Here is a 23,241-nt window from a genome sequence, read left to right as displayed (position 1 = left end):
GATTGTAATAGAGAACTGCAGGAATGAGTCTGGAAGTATACTTCCAGGTTCGTCAGGGGAAAGTCTATGGGGTTTTAGAATTGGGGATTTTATTTAAATGCATAAAATAAGGTCTGTTGTTAACAAAAGTTTGTGGGAGCGCGAATTTGGGTTCAGCAGGATCATCTTCACAAACGTGAATAACCTTTATGACTTTTGGAACGGAAATGCGTTTTTTTTAAACGTGATTTTTAGAAAACGCTTCAAATGTGCCATATAGACATGTATGTATGTGTGTGTGTGTGTGTGTCCGCGTGTGTGTGTGTGTGTGTGTGTGTGTATATGTGTGTGTGTGTGTGTGTGTGTGTGTGTGTGTGTGTGTCCACGTGTGTGTGTGTGTGTGTGTGTGTGTGTGTGTGTGTGTGTGTGTGTGTGTGTGTGTGTGCGTGTGTGTGCGTGTGTGTGTGTGTGTGTGTGTGTGTGTGACTGCAGGAGGAGGTGCAGCGTGAGATCATCAAGCAGGAGGAGAATGTAGACCCAGACTACTGGGAGAAGCTCCTCCGTCACCACTATGAGCAGCAGCAGGAGGACCTCGCCCGCAACCTGGGCAAGGGCAAGCGCATCCGCAAGCAGGTCAACTACACCGATACGACCCAGGAGGACCCAGGTTGGCCCCGACGGCAAACTCCGCTCCCGGGACGCACATGTCTTCTAGGGGGTCTGGGCGTTTTGCTTTATCCCTTCACCAACACTCCTCTTTAAGAAGCTAGCCTAGCATGATAGCCTAGCATGAATGTTATGCACAGCTAAGTTTTCTGTGGGTTTATCATGATTCAAGTTTAGTTTAGTTATGGGTATTTTACAATTAAAAGCATTTGCTCGTGGGTCTTACCCTGTGGCATTTGTATAGAGGCTTTGCAGCTGCGTCACACGTCTCCTAGCAACCACATCTGCAGCCATCTTGGAGGTACAGTTGCTGTGAACAAATAATGGCTAAAAAGGTGGGGGAGGAGCAAGAGAGAGATATGAAAAAGCTTGTTGTAGTGTGGCTGTAGGTTAGGGTGACCATATTTTGATTTCCAAAAAGAGGACACTCGGCTCCGCCTCGAGATACTTTATTATATAGCCTATAATACAAAAAAATACTCTTTTCAAGTCTTACTGGAAAAATAAATATAAAAATATGAAATAATGTTATAAATAATACCTCTGTATTAGAAAATATTTTAACAAAATATCTCTTACAATATTGTCAATGTAATAATGTAAATAATAAAACCGTAACAAACCAAAAATTAGGCTACTTCAATATTAATATAGGCTAATACTATCAATATTACTTCAAGGCACTATAGTGCAATCCATGGACCTGTAGCTGTTGTGGTGTTTCACAGTATGAAATGCAAATCCTCCGTTTTCCCGGGTCCGTTAATTTTGTAGACGAACTCTCCCCCCGCACAGCTTTCTTATGTTTGTCTGTGTCCATGTGAGCTTTCAGATCCCCGCACCTTTATTTGAAAGGGACACATAGCTTTGCACACAGTGCACTCCGCCTCCCATTTGTCCCGACCAGGACGGTAAGTGGGGAATCTTAATTCACACTTACGCTTCGGCATTTTGTAGTAGGAGGCTCGGAGCCAGTGCTGCTGCTCCGATGTCAGCTCTCTGTGTTTGTGAGTGAGTGACACAAGAGCCGCCCACAAGGGAGGCAGCCTCTCAGGGATTACGTCACACGCAACAGAGTACTATTTAAAGCGCCAGGCATCGTTATGCCTAATGGTCCTGTGAAAACCCGGACATTTTCAATAATTAATAAACCCCCCCCGGACACCCCGGACAGGACGTGAAAAGAGGACATGTCCGGGCAAAAGAGGACGTATGGTCACCCTACTGTAGGTCAGTTTTGGCTGTAGGTCAGTTTTGGCTGTAGGTCAGTTTTGGCTGTAGGTCAGTTGAGTTACGTTATAAGTGACAGTGAATAGTCTGATACGGTAGATTTGTTTCCAAATGTGGGTTACTGTAACAGAACATATTTACTAATTGTCTTCCTTTTGTCTTTAGCGTTAGCCTCTACCTCAAAACACACCAAGGTGTCGTTTGAAGATTCGGCTCAGTTAAGCTAACAAGGAAAGAAAAAAATCTGTTGTTTTTAGAATTTAGTAAAACAATGTTTAATGTTAAACTGCAACTGCTAGCCAAACTCTGTCTTCTATCTGATGTCAGCTAGTGTTCAACTCAGGTGTGTTTATAGCAAGACGGTGATGGTTTGCTGACCAGATACTGCACTAATTAGTAAGCTAATGAGCTGAGATGATCTAAATACAAAACTGATTCGATGTATCCTCTGCAAAATAAATAATTCCCAGACAGCACAGAATCCTGAAACACACAGAGCTGTGGACCTCCACTATGGCTGCCAGGGAGTGTGTTACGTTGCCTGAAAGCCCTCTATCTCGTACACTTATATAGATTGTCTTGTAGCACTGCTTTTCATAGGTCAACAATTGCTATATAGCCAGTACATTAAGATGTCATGTAGATGTACTTTTGCCAGTAGTTTCAAGACTCTTATTCTCACAGTGGGCTCAGTAGTTGACTATGAGAGTGAGCTCAGAGCACTCAGAGATATGAAGTGTCTGTAAAGAGTTTAGTCTGCCAGAGGAGTCTGCTCTCCCCTCAGTGGCACGAGGACAGGAATGTTATGTGCATGCCCAGCTGTGGTAGTCTGTAGTAGGCTGTTGGCGCCCCCAAGTGGTCGCCAACAGAAGTGAATGCACTGTACTGTTTCTCTCTGATCTGTGGCTCAGAGTGGCAGGATGATCTTTCAGACAATCAGTCCGAGTATTCTGTGGGGTCCGAGGACGAGGACGAAGATTTCGAGGAGAGGCCTGAAGGTGGGTGGCAAAACACCATGTTTACCTCCATACAGTTAGTGCACTGTTACTCAGCGTTACTACTACCTCCATACAGTTAGTGCACTGTTACTCAGGGTTACTACTACCTCCATACAGTTAGTGCACTGTTACTCAGGGTTACTACTACCTCCATACAGTTAGTGCACTGTTACTCAGGGTTACTACTACCTCCATACAGTTAGTGCACTGTTACTCAGGGTTACTACTACCTCCATACAGTTAGTGCACTGTTACTCAGGGTTACTACTACCTCCATACAGTTAGTGCACTGTTACTCAGGGTTACTACTACCTCCATATAGTTAGTGCACTGTTACTCAGGGTTACCACTACCTCCATACAGTTAGTGCACTGTTACTCAGGGTTACCACTACCTCCATACAGTTAGTGCACTGTTACTCAGGGTTACTACTACCTCCATACAGTTAGTGTGCACTGTTACTCAGGGTTACTACTACCTCCATACAGTTAGTGCACTGTTACTCAGGGTTACTACTACCTCCATACAGTTAGTGCACTGTTACTCAGGGTTACTACTACCTCCATACAGTTAGTGCACTGTTACTCAGGGTTACTACTACCTCCATACAGTTAGTGCACTGTTACTCAGGGTTACTACTACCTCCATACAGTTAGTGCACTATTACTCAGGGTTACTACTACCTCCATACAGTTAGTGCACTGTTACTCAGGGTTACTACTACCTACATACAGTTAGTGCACTGTTACTCAGGGTTACTACTACCTCCATACAGTTAGTGTGCACTGTTACTCAGGGTTACTACTACCTCCATACAGTTAGTGCACTGTTACTCAGGGTTACTACTACCTCCATACAGTTAGTGCACTGTTACTCAGGGTTACTACTACCTCCATACAGTTAGTGCACTGTTACTCAGGGTTACTACTACCTCCATACAGTTAGTTCACTGTTACTCAGGGTTACTACTACCTCCATACAGTTAGTGCACTGTTACTCAGCGTTACTACTACCTCCATACAGTTAGTGCACTGTTACTCAGGGTTACTACTACCTCCATACAGTTAGTGCACTGTTACTCAGCGTTACTACTACCTCCATACAGTTAGTGCACTGTTACTCAGGGTTACTACTACCTCCATACAGTTAGTGCACTGTTACTCAGCGTTACTACTACCTCCATACAGTTAGTGCACTGTTACTCAGGGTTACTACTACCTCCATACAGTTAGTGCACTGTTACTCAGCGTTACTACTACCTGCATACAGTTAGTGCACTGTTACTCAGCGTTACTACTACCTCCATACAGTTAGTGCACTGTTACTCAGGGTTACTACTACCTCCATACAGTTAGTGCACTGTTACTCAGGGTTACTACTACCTCCATACAGTTAGTGCACTGTTACTCAGCGTTACTACTACCTCCATACAGTTAGTGCACTGTTACTCAGGGTTACTACTACCTCCATACAGTTAGTGCACTGTTACTCAGGGTTACTACTACCTCCTTACAGTAGATAACAGAGAGAACAGTCTTATTATAGTAGATAACAGAGTGAACAGTCGTATTATAGTAGATAACAGAGTGAACAGTCGTATTATAGTAAGACATTGGTGAGAGATCCATCTAAAGATGGATTGGCATCTTCTCTCTGTAGGAGGGCGCAGACAGTCTCGTCGGCAGCTGAAGGGCGAGAAGGACAAACCTCTCCCACCCTTGCTGGCACGCGTAGGGGGCAACATTGAGGTATGAAGGCAACATTGAGGTATGAAGGCAACATTGGGGGGGGGCATGGTGGCTCAGTGGTAGAGCTGTCGCCTCACAGCTAGAAGGTCCTGGGTTCGATTCTCACGTGGGACGCTGTGAGCGCTGAAGGAATGCGTGCCCGTCCGCATGTCCTCGAGTGCCCACCGCCCGGGTGGGGTCGTCAAAAGGGCCTTTCTGTGTGGAGTTTGCATGTTCTCCCCATGCCCCCTGGGGGTTTCCTTCATATAGGAACCCCTCACCAAAACATGCAATATCCTGGTTGCTAATGTGGTTCCTCCTCTGGTCGTTAGGGGCGCCTGTTCGGAGGGAGGGGAACTGGTTGGAATAGCGTGATCCTCCCACTTGCTATGTCCTACCGGTGAAGCTTCCCCTGTCAGGTGAAAAGAAGCGGCTGGCTAACTGCCCATGTCTCGGTCTCGGAGGAAGCATGGAGCCAGTTTCAGCTCTCCCCAGATCGGCAGAGGGTGGAGCAGCAACCAGGATAAATAAATTAAATTAGCACTAAGGGGGATAAAAATGGGATAAAAAAAAAAAAATTAAGGCAACATTGAAGTATGAAGGCAACATTGAGGTATGAAGGCAACATCGAGGTATGAAGTGAGCCCACTATACAGCCTCTGAAAGACAGCAATGGTGGCCGTGGACACCGGCGTTCTCAAAGAGTACACATTTTTCATACAGTTTTCAGTGTAACGTGTTTCATACACAGTTTTCTGTGTAACGTGCTTCTCTTGTCATATGCAGGTCCTGGGGTTCAACGCTCGTCAGCGGAAAGCCTTCCTCAATGCCATCATGCGGTGGGGCATGCCTCCCCAGGATGCTTTCAACTCCCATTGGCTGGTCCGGGACCTCCGAGGCAAGAGTGAGCGCGAGTTCAGGTATGGGTCTGGTACTTTCTTTATACTCTGAACTGATACTTTTTTTTATGCTCAACTATGATACAGTAAGTAGTATATTGAGTGTACTTGATTGAATTTAAATTCTCTTTAGTAGCTTTCACACAGTACATTCTTGGCCAAGGGTTACCCCTAAGTTAAGAGGAAGCTCTGGGCTATTTTAACCCCTCGTCACACTCCACTGGTTAGCCTAGGCCCTAGGGCTAAGCTCCAGTCAGAATAGTTGTGTAAACTAAAGTCAGTTTCAGAGTTAAGCCTACCTTAAAATGCACCAGAGTGAAACGTTAATGAATCTTATGAATACATGAATATGCAACACATTAGATACATTCATATTAATCAATGCATTAATGAGAGTGCAGAACGCAGCCTTGGGTGGGTGAGTGTGCAGTGTGAGTTTAAAAGTTCCGAACAGTTGTAGCTGTGATGTGTATTGTAAAGTTCTGAACAGTTGTAGCTGTGATGTGTATTGTAAAGTTCTGAACAGTTGTAGCTGTGATGTGTATTGTAAAGTTCTGAACAGTTGTAGCTGTGATGTGTATTGTAAAGTTCTGAACAGTTGTAGCTGTGATGTGTATTGTAAAGTTCTGAACAGTTGTAGCTGTGATGTGTATTGTAAAGTTCTGAACAGTTGTAGCTGTGATGTGTATTGTAAAGTTCTGAACAGTTGTAGCTGTGATGTGTATTGTAAAGTTCTGAACAGTTGTAGCTGTGATGTGTATTGTAAAGTTCTGAACAGTTGTAGCTGTGATGTGTATTGTAAAGCAGTGTTTGTTCTGTCAGGGCCTATGTGTCTCTGTTTATGAGACATCTGTGTGAGCCGGGGGCGGACGGAGCAGAGACCTTCGCTGATGGAGTCCCACGCGAGGGCCTGTCCCGCCAGCATGTTCTCACCAGGATCGGAGTCATGTCTCTCGTCAGGAAGAAGGTAACTGTTTTTCAGCTGAAGTTCTCCTTGAGGTTATTCCCAAGTTGATTTTGGCTACGCGAGGGTTAACCCGACTCAGCCTGGCATCCCACCTCTTGAGGGGGGGGGGGGGGGTACCAGGGTTGATTTCAGTGTGAAGGGCACCGCCCACTTTGCTATTTGTTCTGCATCTCTCCCGGGTCGTGACCTCCGGCCCTGAATTGTCAGGAGCAGGGATTAACCCCGTGTTGACTGCTTGACAACAGAAGGGTTGAACATGGGTCAAGTAACCCCGGTCTGAACCTGGTCATGGGTCTGAAAGTGGTATTAGAAACATGCAACTGTGAAATGCTAACAGGCATAAAGACAATGAATGAGTTAACGGTAATACCGCACATAGTTGCATGGGTTATATGCATCTATAATGTAGCCCACCCTAATTTGAGTGAAGTAGGTCATCCCATGAAGATGAAGTAACATTTTCACTGGAACACTACAATCTAAGCGTTCTCTTGTGGTGGGTTGTGTGTGTGTGTGTGTGTGTGTGTGTGTGGGTGTGTGTGTGTGTGTGTGTGTGTGTGTGTGTGTGTAGGTGCAGGAATTTGAGCATGTCAATGGGAAGCTGAGCTCTCCGGATCTGATTCCTATTGGAATGGAGCTGAAGAAGCTGACGGAGAGTCTGTCTTCTGATCCCAACACGCCTGTGCCAGCCAGCCCTGTCGCCACACAGCCTGGCACCCCTGTCCCACCAGGTCAGCATCAAGCGTCTGTGCCCGTCACACGCAATGTTTGTATAGATGCCCTCCAGACATGTGTTTAGATGTATATTGAATACTCTACTTTGAATAATAATTTGTGTACAATATGGTTTTTCCACACACAAAAAGACATAACATTGTGTTGTTAAAATACTTAAAATGACATATACTCCTTTCCCCTTGCCAAAATCTATGAATATATATTTAATTTTTCAAATGTAACAGCTGGACACAGATGTTTCCTACTCCACTGTAAAGTGTCAGTGTGCAGTGGAGGCTTCACGTTTCCAGATGACTCTAAATTGAATGTTGGACAGGGATTGACTTCCAAACTATCTGTGACGTCACAAATCATGCTTGTAGCAAAGCCGTATAATAGAAGAGTTGCGACGTCTCCATTCACTCCAATGGACCAGTTTTTTTTTACTCTGAAGAGTTCCCGCAAGTAGAAGCAGCGCTGTCGAGTTGCAGCAAAATGGACAGTTTGTGATGTACTTTGAAAGGGTCAGACGTTTAAAGAATCAAATTGTACATTATCAGCTTTATTTAGTGCATTCAAACGTAGTGCGAGCCTCCTTCCTGGCTGTTCATTGGCTACTGAGTCACGCATTTTGGACCTCCGCTGGTGCCACTCTCTGACTAGATTGCTCTGGCTTGTTAGGGCGCCCACACACACACACACACACACACACACACACACACACACACACACAGACACACACACACACCCACACACACACACACACACACGCGCGCGCGCGCCCACGGCCTAAACATTAAATGTTTAATGAGCACAGAGAAACTTCCACTTTCAGCAGACGAATGTGAAAACAGCCTTCTAGTGTCAAACTCTGCACAGACATCACTCTGCACAGACAGAAGAGTTCACGCTCTTAAAGAACTTTTGGATGAAAGAGAGCAGAAGATTTGAGTTATTGCTGTACTCTGAAGGTTTGAGTTGTTGCTGTACTCTGAAGGTTTGAGTTGTTGCTGTACTCTGAAGGTTTGAGTTGTTGCTGTACTCTGAAGGTTTGAGTTGTTGCTGTACTCTGAAGGTTTGAGTTGTTGCTGTACTCTGAAGGTTTGAGTTGTTGCTGTACTCTGAAGGTTTGAGTTGTTGCTGTACTCTGAAGGTTTGAGTTGTTGCTGTACTCTGAAGGTTTGAGTTGTTGCTGTACTCTGAAGATTTGAGTTGTTGCTGTACTCTGGGTTCTAGAGAGGAGCGAGTCTCTCTCGGGCTCCGCCGAGGACAAGGAGTGCGCCGAGCAAGATCACAAGAAACTGACAGAGCAGGAAGTGAGTGTGTTTCCTCCTCCCGTACCCTTCATCTCCACTGCCTTCTCTTTGACTGTCTTGTCATCTCGTGGTTGATCCCAGTATGACCTGGTATCATCCTCAGTGCATGCTTCTGTCAAACACACACACACCCCAGGTGAATAGAGCCAGACATCTCCACTTCAGTAGCACTCACATACACCTTTCAAGTTTTATTCCTATATTGTGATTTATTTATTTATTTGTGTCATTCATAGCCTGATTTATATAACGTTTTATTCGTAAAAACATGTCTTTCTTTGTGCGACTGTTGACAGAACAAAAGAGATATCCAATATGTCATCAAAATGAAACATTTCTGTTCTGGAAATGTATGCAAATTAGCACATATTTAAGTAGAGAATGCCTCATTTGCATATTTAAACATCACATTTCAGAAAACTTGTAATAGAAAAAAAGAAATGTCTTAATGTAAGTAATCAACATGGTGAGGTTTCATGGCGATATCTCTTATACTCAAAAGCTTGACCCTTTCTCCCTGAAGTGTCTTGCCTTCACTCGGCTATCTGCCCTCCACCAACTCTCCTCCCTCTGCTGCTCTCTGTCGCCCCCTGTCTGTCTGTCTGCTTTGTTGTTCCTCCTCTGCAGACTGCTGCCGGTACAGAGGCGCCGTGTGGACCTGAGAAGGCGGCTGACAGTGACGAGGCCAAGGCCCGCTCAGAGGCCCGCTCAGAGGAGAAGACAGCTGGAGATGAGAGGGACACGACCCAGTCGCCCTCGACAAAGACAGAGCCGTCCGCCAACCCAAAGGAGGCTGCTCTCAAACAGACAGAGCTGCCATCCAGTCAAACCTCACCTAAGGGTGCGCGGCGGCGTATGTGTCTTTGTGCTACAAATCTTTGCTTTGCACCGGGTTGAACTGAGTTTAATTGAATCTTTTTTTGTGTGTGTGCTCTTATCCTACAGTGGAGCCCTGCAAAGAAGCAGAGAAATCCTCAGAGAAGGGAGAGAGCGATACTCCTCCTGCAAAGACAGAAGACAAAGAAAATAAGCCAGGTACGCATGCTAACCTTGCAACAACCCTTGAATTTGACAGATATCCTCTATAGATATCTGTAAGACCAGTGTCAGAATATTTATTCTATTTGGAAGGTCGAGCAACTTCAATGATTTCCTTTCATTATTATTATTTTCATATTTTATTTTAACCTTTATTTAAAGGAGAATTTCGTTTTTTTTTAACCTGGACCCATCTCCTGGCAATAATTATGATTTGGCCACTCACCCAGCGATGTCCGCGGCGTTTCTGGCCGTCCTAGCGTTGTTTTGAGATCAATAGCCTCCAAGTCAGTTGTAAAATGGAGCTGATTTGGGGCCATGTGTGAGCCTGTCTTTCCTGCATCTAAATAGCTATTTTTATTCCCGTTTTCGCCACATATCGTCATAATGTGATCCCTCAACATCCACCAGAGTGATATTTCGCCCCAGGCCATTTCCTGGACTCTCACAGGGATCAAATTACCTCAAACGTGATCTCGGTCACCAAGTCTCGTCAAGTCCAGCGATACTTTCCTGCCGGCTGGCCAACTACAGGTACACACTTTGCGGTGGTGGTTTTAGCGTAACCTATGTGGGGTTTGCCGTAACCTATGTGGGATTCGAAATAACGAAGGTTATGCCAAACCCCACATAGGTTACGCTAAAACCACCACCGCAAAGCGTCCTACCTGTAGTTGGCCAGTCGGCAGGAAAGTATCGCGGGACTTGACGAGACTTGGTGACCGAGATCACGTTTGAGGCAATTTGATCCCTGGGAGACTCCAGGAAACAGCCTTTGGCGAAATATCACTCTGGTGGTTCTTGAGGGATCAGATTATGACGATATGTGGCGAAAACGGGAATAAAAATAGCTATTTAGATGCAGGAAAGACAGGCTCACACTTGGCCCCAAATCAGCTCCATTTTACAACTGACTTGGACGCTATTGATCTCAAAACAACGCTAGGATGGCCAGAAACGCCGCGGACATCGCTGGGTGAGTGGCCAAATCATAATTATTGCCAGGAGATGGGTCCAGGTTCAAAAAAACCGAAATTCTCCTTTAAGCAGGTATTTCTAGAGATGAAACATGATCTTGTTTGTTATCTTATTTCGTAGCTGTTGCAGATGATGTGAAGAGTGAGGACGTATTAGAGGGTCGATTAAATGGAGAGAAAGACAGCTTGGATGAGATGGATGAGAGCAGGAGGGACGACAAGAATGGATGCAAAACCAGGTTCATGTTCAACATCGCTGACGGAGGCTTTACAGGTAAGGGACATCACTTTTTGGTCGTTGTTTTGATCCTTATTAAACTGGACACCTTACATGGCTCAATCTTTGTAGAGGCATGGGAGGGTTCAGTGTTGCATTCCCTTAGGGGAGAGTATGGGGAGTTTCCCAGCTTTCATTGGCCCAACAGCATTCACAAGCAAAATGCTTGTAAATGCTAGCCTAACTAGCCTAACTGCTAGCCTAACTGTTTGACACTAGATCAGGGGTGGGCAACTGGCGGCCCGCGGGCTGCATGCGGCCCCCGACCCCACTCAGGGTGGCCCCTGGGTCAATTTGCATTTTTTATATTTGTTTTATTTAAAAAAAATTACAAGGCGGACGCTTTTGGTTAGGTTAGGTTAGACCACCCAAATCTGTGTTTTTATTTTACTCTACATCCCAGAACATGGCGCTAGCATTGTCCATCCACATACTGTTTAATGTTAGCATTTGAGCTAACACTATTGTAACAAACTATATCCAGGATGCACATTCAACATTACTAATCTGATTAGTATGACATATTTGGGTGATGTACCCCATCAAATCGCTGTAGCGGGCTGTTTTAAAGCTAGAGCAAAGTTTCTGGTGTCATCTGAATGGAAGAATTACTAAATTTGAATATGAAAAATATAACTGTTGGTATAATAAACTTTGATTACCAGTCCTTTTCATCAAATTAGTAGCTATAATTTGGGAGTGATGGTGTTACAGTAGGCTACTGGTGGAAGTGCACGGTCACAATCTGGCCCTCTGGTAGCGAGGACATTTTTTTGTGGGCCTCTCTATCATCAAAGTTGCCCATCTCTGGACTAGATATGATATGTGTCTGATTATTGTGTCTTTGTCCTGCCTTTGAAAGCTACATCATACAAACTTGAATCATACATCTTGTGTTGGACAGCAGGATCTTGTTCAGATTGTTGGTGTGCTGTTAAGGGAAGAGCAGATTGTTGGTGTGCTGTTAAGGGAAGAGCTTGAATCAGTGTATGATGTTTTGCCCCTCAGAGCTGCACACCCTGTGGCAAACAGAGGAGCGGGCAGCGCTGTCGTCCGGAAAGATGTACGACATCTGGCACCGTCGCCATGACTACTGGCTGCTGGCTGGCATCGTAACGTATCCTTTCCCACATACATACTACACATCAGCCTATCACAGTGGAGAGTTGAGGACTGAAAGAGCCAATTAGATAACGAGGGATGATTCGGTGGCCATGATGGAAGGAAGGCCTGTGTGGGAATTTAGCCAGGGCACCGGGGTTACACCCCCCAGGGCACCGGGGTTACACCCCCCAGGGCACCGGGGTTACACACAGAGCACCAGGGTTACACCCCCCAGGGCACCGGGGTTACACCCCCCAGGGCACCGGAGTTACACCCCCCAGGGCACCGGGGCTACACCCCCCAGGGCGCCGGGGCTACACCCCCCAGTGCACCAGGGCTACACCCCCCAGGGCACCGGGGCTACACCCCCCAGGGCACCGGGGTTACACCCCCCAGGGCACCGGGGCTACACCCCTACTCTTGTGGGCGGCTGTAGCTCAGGAGGTAGAGCGGGTCGTCCACTAATCACTTCGGATAAAAGAGGTCGGTGGTTCGATCCCTGCCTCCTCCAGTCTGCATGTCCCTGGGCAAGATACTGAACCCCAAATTGCTCACGGTGGCTGTGCCAGCACCCTGCGTGGTAGCTTGCCGCCATCGGTGTATGAATGTGTGTGAATGAATGTACCTACTGATTGTAAAGCACAGGACAGAGTCCCTGTCTCTGCCCTGGGGCATTGGGTATGGGGATATTATTCATGAGACCAGAGGGAAGAGCACCTCCTACTGGTCCTCCAACACCACTTCCAGCACCAGATGGTCTCCCATCCAATGACTAACCACAGTCAGACCTGCTTAGCTTCCCCAGCAAGCCAGCGATGTAACTCAGGAGCCACGCTGCCAGCACCGCACAGGATATCTACGACCACTACGATCTCCACAACCGTCCAGAGCGGTTTTCTTTGAAGAGCTTTATGAGGTGCTGTGGCCCCATTTGTTTTCCCTTGACCAGGACTCTGTCTCAGACATGGCTACGCTCGCTGGCAGGACATCCAGAATGACCCGCGCTATGCCATCCTCAATGAGCCCTTCAAGACTGAGATGCATAAGGGCAACTACCTAGAGATGAAGAACAAGTTCCTGGCTCGACGCTTTAAGGTGAATTGTGGGTTTAGAAGTCTTTATATTGTAGAAATAAGTGGTGCTGGCTGAAATGCAGTAAGGATTAAAGTGCCTGTGATGTATCTGAATACTAAGTGAGACCAAATGAACTGCTGTATCTCCCTCTACCCGTCATCTCTTTAGGTTTCATCTTTAAAGGAAGGCTTTACCATGGGGAATATGAATATATATTAAATCTCACGCCCCTAAGGTTTTCGAATCCGTTGAAATTTTTGAAATTGGAGCTTCACTCCCAGAGATATCAAGCATCTCTCACATATTTTTTGGGCCAGCCGACGCGTTTCGCGTCATCTGGCCCAAGTCCGCCTTGCGGAAGTCGTGCACCTATGAACTACAACTGTTGTGAGCCATGGTCCCGCCTCTAGAGGTCCTCCACGCCCCTTCAGAGGTCTTCAACAAAAACGAAAAGGCAGCCATCTTTTTCAACCGCCTAGCCTGCTGTAGCTAATATTAGCTTCCCATAGTTCCTTGCAAAGAGACCGATCTCGGGAACGGAAGCACGGACAGACACGGGACTGGCGGCATTGGAAAGCTTGTCAAATTTTACATCTAGTAGTAGGTGGGTTGAAGTAACGAAATCAACGCTGAGCAATGTACCCGTTTTTACACATTTTTACAGAAAATAGTTACAACATCAGATGCGCGTAACTCCAACGAAAATGCCTTAAAATGCATGAATTTTTTTTTATGAAGACATCTCCCGACATATATACTACCGTTTAAATTTGGTGCAATTTGGAGGCAATTTTATTTTCGATTTATTTCTTCTCTGTATGTTTTATTGTCAAAGCCTTCTTCTTCTTCTTCTTTGAGTTTTATGGCGGTTGGCAAACATATGTGCATTACCGCCACCTACTGGAGTTTGATATCAGCCAAATGCTTGAGGAGTGGGCATGGAAACGAAGGCCACGCGAGCCCAGTGCATTGTGGGAAATGTAGTATTTCGAGTCCCCGCACCTGCACCTCCCCCCCACCACCCCCCCCCCCCCCACACACACACAGAGTGGATTTCGGTTGATATCTCTGTGAGTAAACCTCCAATTTCAAAAATTTCAACGGATTCGAAAACCTTAGGGGCGTGAGATTTAATATATATTCATATCCCCCACGGAAAAGCCGGCCTTTAAGTAACTCTTTCTTTATCATAGCCTTTCTCTCTCTCCCCTCCTGCCTTCTTCTGGTCTCTGTGGTTAGTTGTTGGAGCAGGCTCTGGTGATTGAGGAGCAGCTGAGGAGGGCAGCCTACCTGAACATGACGCAGGACCCCAGCCACCCGGCCATGGCCCTCAACACGCGCTTCGCTGAGGTGGAGTGCCTGGCAGAGTCGCACCAGCACCTGTCTAAAGAGTCTCTGGCTGGGAACAAGCCTGCCAACGCCGTGTTGCACAAAGGTCTGTAGTCCTCCTGTTTTTATTTAAAAAAATTGAATGTGTTTTTTTGTGTAAGGGACAATAATTGTCGTATTTGTACGATAATTATCGTATTTGTACGATAATTTACCACCAGCAACGATCATTTTGACCCTCTGGTACGATAATTCAACACTGCCCAGAATGCATTTCGGCACTGAAGGAGCAAGAGAGAAATCTGCGCCACCATTTTTTCCGCTCAAGGCAACTGTTTTAGTTTCTATTTAGTTTGGGCTCCATCTATCTATGGTTAATATGGCCCTTTAGGAAGTTTTAATAGTTTCAGTAGTCAAACGTAACTAGTAGAAACTAGTAGACCCGCAATATGCAATCGGTTAAAACAAAATAATGCCTATTTGGAAATATAATTTTGGAAAGCCAGAGACGGCACAGCTGACCGACCATCTCAGCTCATCTAACCCGGCTCTAGACTGGTCTCAGGCGGTATAATGAGCCGAGGGAACGTCACAAGTGTTATTGCTCGATTTGCAGGTTTTCATGTGTGCATGCCAGCTGCTTTACAAAAACCAGTCTAGATGCAGCTAAGACTGGCAAACTGGGGGGTGGATACTTTTTTTTAGTTTTTACAGGCTAAAATAATTAATATAGATTTTCCATTGAAATATATCACCCTTCATCAAAACGATCAAATAACACAAATGGAATTATGCAATGACCAAAAAAGTGTTAAACAAATCTCAACAAATTTCAGTGATTTCAGCTTCATTTATCAGCTTTAAAGGAGAATTTCGTTTTTTTTTTAACCTGGATCCATCTCCTGGCATTAATTATGATTTGGCCACTCACCAGGCGATCTCCGCGGCGTTTCTGGCCGTCCTAGCGTTGTTTTGACATCAATAGCGTCCAAGTCAGTTGTAAAATGGAGCTGACTTGGGGCCAAGTGTGAGCCTGTCTTTCCTGCATCTAAATAGCTATTTTTATTCCCGTTTTCGCCAAATATCGTCAGAATCTGATCCCTCAAGAAGCACCACAGTGATATTTCGCCAAAGGCTGTTTCCTGGAGTCCCACAGGGATCAAATTACCTCAAACGTGATCTCGGTCACCAAGTCTCGTGAAGTCCCGTGATACTTTCCTGCCGACTGACCAAGTACAGGAGGACGCTTTGCGGTGGTGGTTTTAGCGCAACCTATGTGGGGTTTGGCGTAACCTATGTGGGATTCGAAATAACGAAGGTTATGCCAAACCCCACATAGGTTGCACTAAAACCACCACCGCAAAGCGTCCTCCTGTACTTGGTCAGTCGGCAGGAAAGTATCGCGGGACTTCACGAGACTTGGTGACCGAGATCACGTTTGAGGTAATTTGATCCCTGTGGGACTCCAGGAAACAGCCTTTGGCGAAATATCACTGTGGTGCTTCTTGAGGGATCAGATTCTGACGATATTTGGCGAAAACGGGAATAAAAATAGCTATTTAGATGCAGGAAAGACAGGCTCACACTTGGCCCCAAGTCAGCTCCATTTTACAACTGACTTGGACGCTATTGATGTCAAAACAACGCTAGGACGGCCAGAAACGCCGCGGAGATCGCCTGGTGAGTGGCCAAATCATAATTAATGCCAGGAGATGGATCCAGGTTCAAAAAAACCGAAATTCTCCTTTAAAGGCACTTTTTGTATGATTTCCCCTACTAGATGTCACGCTGGAGCTGTAACATCAAAACGTAAACACAAACAATCTATGAAACACACAGCCACAGCTTCCCATGCCACCCTAAACACTCGCATTGCTCTGATATAGCATCTGCCATCTACAGTATACAACCCCAGACACTCGTCTGCCATCGAGACATGCATAGCGAGCCACAACACAGAGAGGGGGCGTGGCTTCTTTCACTGCTTTCAACACAATATCTCACATGCCTCTCTAGATAATATATAATAGTTTTTTGTGGACATCTAGTGCTGAATCGTACAAATTGTGCCTTTAATATCATCAAAACTGTGCAACTGCTTTTGACAGGCAGGCAGTGTATATATACTTTTTTTACTTGTTTTTTTTTCTATTTGGTTGCCTCATGCCTGCTGTGTGTCTCTACATTGGAATTTAATTTGAACAACAGCTAACATATTTAACCCATTGATACCTGATGCAGCATTTGCGTGTATATCCCTCATTTGTGTGTATATCCCTTTAAGACCGCGTCACACGGTTTGCGGTCTTAAAGGGATACACACACAAATGCAGCATCAGGTATCAATGACGCTACTGGCCAATAATGTAACAATCAAGAGCCTGTTAGATCCAGTGAGATGATTTCTGTTTTGATTTGATTGGCTCACAGTCAGAGAGAGTGTACAGAGGTTAGTTTGATTTGATTGGCTCACAGTCAGAGAGAGTGCACAGAGGTTAGGATTGATTGGCTCACAGTCAGAGAGAGTGTACAGAGGTTAGGGACAATCAATGTTTGAGAACAAGCAGACCATAACAAAGGCAATCAAATGTAATAATCATCTCAGGAGTTGCCATGCCCTGTAATCGTTACTGATTGATCTGCCAATAATACGTTTTACTGGCATTTGCCCCTTGCTAGGTGTTCATAGCGGACCCTGAATGTGTTTGTTCAATCTTGTTTGAATGTTTTTGGACTCACAACTCATTTTGAATGAGATAGTATTTTTAATGGATTTTCTCTGCTTCTGTCTGCCCAATAAATAAATAAATAAATAAATAAATAAATAAATAAATAAATAAATAAATAAATAAATAAATAAATAAATAAATAAATATAAATAAATAAGAAAAACACCTAAAGAAAATACAGTGGGACAAGGGATGAAACAAGTACCAGTTGAATGATAAACCCTGATAATTCTCATTTCATTCCCATTTCAATGATTGAGTGTATCAGTACTTTTTGGAAAATTTCCAGCACATTTGAACAATGCCGCGATTCGGCGATAATACTGATAACCGTGATCATTTCGGGCACTGATATGAAATTAGGCCTGGGCGATATGGCAATTTTTTTTATCACGATATGTTTTCTTATATCGATCGATGTCGATATTTATCACAATATAAATTTATCAATAATACTAATTGCACATAAAAAGCACATGAAGAATTTTAGGGGCACAATTAAAATTCAATGCAGAGCGATATAGAATGTATTCGATACGACTCTATTAATCTCTGACGGTTACAATTAAGTTGAATTCAATTCAAAGTATTCTCATGAGAGAGGCTCAATGCAGCTCATTGGCTATTGTTGTCATTAAATGATAACCCTTTATTTAGTCATCTGTTTGTCCATACTATTCACTTATGGCTTGTTAATGTAACTTGATCCATTTGCATTTTCATCTTATTATATAATTGTTCTATGCTTGTTACTTGTTTTCCCTTATACCACTGGTCTTTGGTGTGCTTATTCTGTTGCAATGCAATGAACGTCTTGGTCCAAGGCTAGGTGTTGATTATGCAGCTATAGTTAGCTGCTGTTGGTTTGATAAAGGAAGCAAAGACTGTTTAAACCATAGATGTGTAATGTTATTCGGATAGCTGCTATAGATGGTCTAACAGATAGCATAACGTTAGCAAGATTGTCAAGTATGAAGATATTAACGTTAGCGCGTAAGCTAACATTAGCGTTAGCTAACGCGATGTAGATGCTAATTTGATACCATTCATGACAGCCAGCTACCGCTACCCATAACCAGAACTACTGTCTGCTGCAGCTTTATCTCCCGTGTACAAATGCATGGCCTGACATATTTTAATTCCCTCTGTATATGTTACTGTTGTTTTGCCGGGCCAGGCTCTAACTGAGAGAAGAGAAGAGCCAGCCGACTGCGAGGCTCTGAGCAGAGAAATGGATTCTTCCGCAAACGCGTGCATCACATGGTTTATTTTCCATTGATGCCATTGGTTCCACTCAGTGTTGCCTTCAAATATCCCCCAAAAACGACACGTTATTCACAATAAGCATTGCTGTGCTAAGCTGCGGTCATGTTTCTGAGGGGTTTTGAACGCAACGCTGAATTATTTTTATCGAAATTACAGCTCATAAATTTATCATCGTTATCGTGGCCGTTTTTTTCGTGAAAATTTTCGACATCGTTTTATCGCCCAGCCAGCCCTATATGAAATGTTCATACCGTTTCATCTCTAAGCGGGGACATATCACAGGTCCCTTGGTGTCTGTGAATGTGAGCGATGCCTGGCTCTTTGACACTGTATGGGCAGTGTGTTCCTGCTGCAGGCTGGGATGTGATAAGTGTGTTTGTGTGGTGGTGGTTGTGGTGCTGTTACAGTGCTGAACCAGCTGGAGGAGCTGCTGAGTGACATGAAGGCGGACGTGACGCGGCTGCCCAACATGCTGTCCCGGATCCCCCCGGTGTCCGCCCGCCTGCACATGTCTGAGAGGAGCATCCTCAGCCGCCTCACCAGCCGGGGCAACGAGCCTCCACCGCAACAGGTACAGGGACAGGGACAGGGACAGGGACAGGAGAGGGGCGGGGCGGGGACGTTTACCCTAAACGTTCCCTGGAAACTACACTCAACATTTCACTCCGCAAGGATTTGACGAAGCCTCTATTCTTTCATGGCTGTTGTTGTTGTGTTGTTGTTGTTGTTGTTGTTGTTGTTGTTGTTGTTGTTGTTGTTGTTGTGTTGTTGTTGTTGTTGTTGTTGTTGTTGTTGTTGTTGTTGTGTTGTTGTTGTTGTTGTTGTTGTTGTTGTTGTTGTACCTGGACATCAAAGTTGGATGTGTGTATTTTATTCTCTGTTATACAAGAGATCATTTCAGCCAAGCAATCTGATTGGTCATGCGTTCTAACGGTGCTTTACTGGTTGCTATGACAACACTTGTAGTAGCCGGGGAGACAGTCGGGAATCCATCTTGCTTCCCCCCCTGAATTTGTCCCAGCAGTAAATGTCTATGAAAGGATACGGCGCGGCACAGTTGGAGTGTGTGGTGATCAGGGTTAAAGGAGTGGGTGGTGGGCCCTGGAAGATCTTCACTTTTCAAATTGGTTAGCGGCTGCTCTAGCAGGCAGCAGTGGAACTGATATCTGATGTGTTCTCTGCCTGCAGCCTTTCAGCCAGGGTGGCTTTGGCTGCTCCCAGATGTACAGCAGCAGCTTCGGAGGGGCTTTCAGAGGGCCAGCCGGCCAGCCCATGGTTAACTACAGTCAGATGCCTCTGGGACCCTACGTCAGCGGTGAGGATCAGCTCTACCTGTGGAAGGGTTAGGTTTTTTTTTTATTGGAAACATTGCTTTTGTCATGGATGCACAAAGTAGATGTCCTAACCGACTTGCCAAATTCAAACTATATTAAAAAAATCGTTTTAATGACTTCAACCTAAGTGTTTGTAAACTTCCGACTTCAACTGTAGCCTACAGTATATATGTCTATGTCTGTAGTAGAACACTTGTTGCTGAAGATTTTAACACTGCTAGTAAGAAAATAAAGAACTTAGACATTTATATACAGCATTTTGGTGACTCAGTGAACAGTGAGCTACATTTAAATAAGTTATTGATTTTGTTTTATATTTTATCCAATGAACCAATCTATCTTTTTCATTCGAGACTTTTATTAGAGACAACCAGACTTTTATTAGAGACTTTTATTAGTGACTATTAGATACTTTTATTAGAGACAATCAGAGACTTTTATCATATACTTTTATCAAGTCATAAAAGTTATTCACATTTGTGAAGATTATCGTGCTGAACCCAAATTCGCGCTCCCATAAACTTTTGCTAACCACAAACCTTATTTTATGCATTTAAGTAAAATCAGGATTCTAAAACCCCATTCACTTTTCCCCTGACCAACCCGGAAGTATACTTCTCATTCCTGCCGTGCTCTATTAGAGACTATTATTGGAGACTATTATTAGACTTTTATTAGAGACTTATTGGACATTTTTCATTAGAGAATATTATTACAGACTTTTATTAGAGACCTTTATAAGACTGTTATTAGACGTTTCTTAGAGACTATTAGTAGACTTATCATATTCCTCCCTCCTCTGCTGAGAAAAATGTATGTCGTAAAAATGAACCACTAAACCACTTCCACTTCTTCACTTCTGTCCCTGCTTTAGTGGCCTCCAATGGCCCCCCGCTCTCTTCATGCCATCTGGACAAGAAGTCACTGGACTCCCTCAGAGATGTGGCCACTCCTGACCTCAAGTCAGGCAAACCCAGCGATGTCATCTGTATTGAAGACTAGAGAGGCTCTGTAACACTGACCCGAGGTCAGTCAGTAACTCCCAGGGATGACGGCTGCCCATCTCTTCCTCGGACACATCCTCCTCTCTCTCCTTCCCGACGGCCACCTCTGACTTGAACTTGTGAAATGAAGCTCTCTGTCTGTCTGTGGATAAGGCCATTCACTTTTGGATTCATACAGATGTATCTATCTATCTATCTATCTATCGTAAAACAATTGCACTTTTATCTTTCAAGGACCCTCTAGAAGTATTTCAGTAGATATTTGTTTTTGCTAAGAGCTGAGGATCAGGAGGGAAGACGGAGCAGCTTTTCTTAGAGGGGAAAGTCTATTTTTCAGCCCTGCACTGCAGGGCGGACCTCTCTGCGTGAGCAGGTTGGCAGTACCCAGGCTCCCTGCACTGCAGGGCGGACCTCTCTGCGTGAGCAGGTTGGCAGTACCCAGGCTCCCTGCACTGCAGGGCGGACCTCTCTGTGTGAGCAGGTTGGCAGTACCCAGGCTCCCTGCACTGCAGGGCGGACCTCTCTGCGTGAGCAGGTTGGCAGTACCCAGGCTCCCAGTCCCTGCACTGCAGGGCGGACCTCTCTGCGTGAGCAGGTTGGCAGTACCCAGGCTCCCTGCACTGCAGGGCGGACCTCACGTTGGCAGTACCCAGGCTCCCAGTCCCTGCACTGCAGGGCGGACCTCTCTGCGTGAGCAGGTTGGCAGTACCCAGGCTAGCGATGCTCTTGGTCGGGGCTCATCCGAATCTTGGAATATGTGTTTTGTTCATGCCAGCCCCCGACTTGCCCATTTTGTGCGCGCCCTGTTCACTGTACACTGTGACCGTGTCCCGTGTGAAGAGGAGTGAAGAAGGCTTCAGTCATAATGTTTGATCGGAGATTTGCTTTTACGAGAGCCAAGTCTACCTGTTTTGTCATTCATGTAGTAGCCACCAGCGGGCAACGTGTTGATTTTGAAAGTATTCAAAGACTATTGTCGTGTATGCAGTAGCTGGACACACTCTGCCTCAATCCTCTAAATGCCACCCACTGGTCATTTGGAGAAAGTGATTTCTGCCAAGACTGCAGGAAACCTGGCTGCAGTACCCAGCAACCCGTGAGGGCTGGGCCACTTGGACCGTATAGACTGCTGTTTATTTGACCTGGCATAGGTCTAATCATAGTGAACATATGTATAACATGCATAGGTGGAATCAAAAGGCTGGGTTCGTCCTTATAGGTGAAGATTGTACAGAGCAGAAGAAACGGTGGGAGTTCAGAGAAGTGTTTCTGTGGATGCTACAATGTTTGTATTTCTTTCTATATTTGAATGTTAGTAGTGGCGGTAGAGCTGAACCCTGGGGCCATGAGTGACCAGTGGGACTGCACTATGAACAGGAACTCTTCTGTTCTGCATCCACACACGGGGATTTAGCAATCAGTCAGTGTTGGGCACGTTACTCAAAGGATGTAATATATTACTCGTTACTCTTTTCAAAAGTAATATTATTACTTTACTTATTACTCCCTGTCAACAGTCATTCGGTACACTACTTGTTATATTACTTTTTGGTTACACCCCACAAAATTTCTAATTGCGTCCTTTTTCATCAAAATTCAGACTTTGCATAATGCGTATACATGTGAATATAGGAATAAATCGCTTGGCCGGTAAGCACAGCTAAGGCTTCAAGCGATCTTTTCTTTCTACAGCCTATGAATGAATCCATAAATGTGATCTGCTCGGTGAAGAGCACACCTGGCTCAAAGTGATGACGAGACACAATCTTTTAATCAGCTTCCGTTTTTAATAACGCAGTTGTAAAATCTGCAACAGCGGCAAACGGGAAGACACAAATACAATGTTGTACAATGCAAAATGAAAAAGAGGCCAAGAAGTGCCAACTAATTCTATCAATATACACAATGTATCAATAGACACAATGTATCAATATACACAATGTATCAATATACACAATGTACATGTTGACATGACACGTTTGTAGCCCTGCAACATTAACCTGAGCCAGCACTGGAGAAAGTAATGCAGTAACTTGCAGTGACTTGGATTAGTAACTGTAATATTATTACTCTTTTGGAAATTGTCATCCGTTACACTACTCGTTACTGGGGAAAACGAAGTAATACATTATGTAATATATGACCTGCCCAACACAGGTCCTAACTCAGAGCAGAGTCCCGGGTGGAGGGGGGGTTTAGGAGGTTTCTTCTTCTTCTGTTTATTTATTGTTTTGCCTTACATCCCAGGGCCTTTCCCAGTCCCCTTTCATTGTGAGAACCCAATAAGAACATGTGCTTACGACACTATGTCACCTTAAGGCTCGTGTTTGTGATGGAATGAGCTTTTTTGTTTTGCTTATTTTTTATGTTAAGGTAAAAGTTAGATTATATTTGAGCAACAATATTTCAGTCATGATCGGTTCAGTGCCATTAACGGCCTCGAAGTGAGACCACGCGTTATGATTTGTTATTTGATGCAATGTATTTCCTCCGCTGAGGTGTGGACTATAATGTGGACTATAATGTGGACTATGACGGTCCAAGCCTCAATTTATAGGACTATTCTCTCTGTATATGAGCTTTTAAGGACCAATGTTGCACAGCATTACT

General features: G+C 44.8%; 1 protein-coding gene across 1 annotated transcript in view; it reads left to right on the top strand.

Annotated features, from left to right (window-relative positions):
* chd5 (chromodomain helicase DNA binding protein 5) overlaps window positions 1-20,629 on the top strand; it is a gene marked incomplete at both ends in the record, with an annotated part of 114,215 nt that extends 93,586 nt beyond the window's left edge. Inside the window, 16 exons of the mRNA XM_083661822.1 lie at window positions 472-646; window positions 2,787-2,873; window positions 4,533-4,621; window positions 5,387-5,520; window positions 6,322-6,466; window positions 7,038-7,197; window positions 8,420-8,499; window positions 9,127-9,340; window positions 9,445-9,534; window positions 10,645-10,788; window positions 11,800-11,908; window positions 12,858-12,990; window positions 14,209-14,404; window positions 18,701-18,864; window positions 19,482-19,608; window positions 20,502-20,629. Coding sequence (XP_083517948.1) covers window positions 472-646; window positions 2,787-2,873; window positions 4,533-4,621; window positions 5,387-5,520; window positions 6,322-6,466; window positions 7,038-7,197; window positions 8,420-8,499; window positions 9,127-9,340; window positions 9,445-9,534; window positions 10,645-10,788; window positions 11,800-11,908; window positions 12,858-12,990; window positions 14,209-14,404; window positions 18,701-18,864; window positions 19,482-19,608; window positions 20,502-20,629 — 2,175 coding nt within the window. The remainder of the gene's footprint in view (window positions 1-471; window positions 647-2,786; window positions 2,874-4,532; window positions 4,622-5,386; window positions 5,521-6,321; window positions 6,467-7,037; window positions 7,198-8,419; window positions 8,500-9,126; window positions 9,341-9,444; window positions 9,535-10,644; window positions 10,789-11,799; window positions 11,909-12,857; window positions 12,991-14,208; window positions 14,405-18,700; window positions 18,865-19,481; window positions 19,609-20,501) is intronic.
* Between the last annotated feature and the right edge of the window lie 2,612 nt (window positions 20,630-23,241).

Source organism: Poromitra crassiceps (assembly GCF_964638095.1).
Source record: "Poromitra crassiceps genome assembly, chromosome: 27".
Lineage (NCBI taxonomy): Eukaryota > Metazoa > Chordata > Actinopteri > Beryciformes > Melamphaidae > Poromitra > Poromitra crassiceps.
Note: the sequence above shows the minus strand (reverse complement) of the source record. Positions and strands in the feature narration are given on the sequence as shown.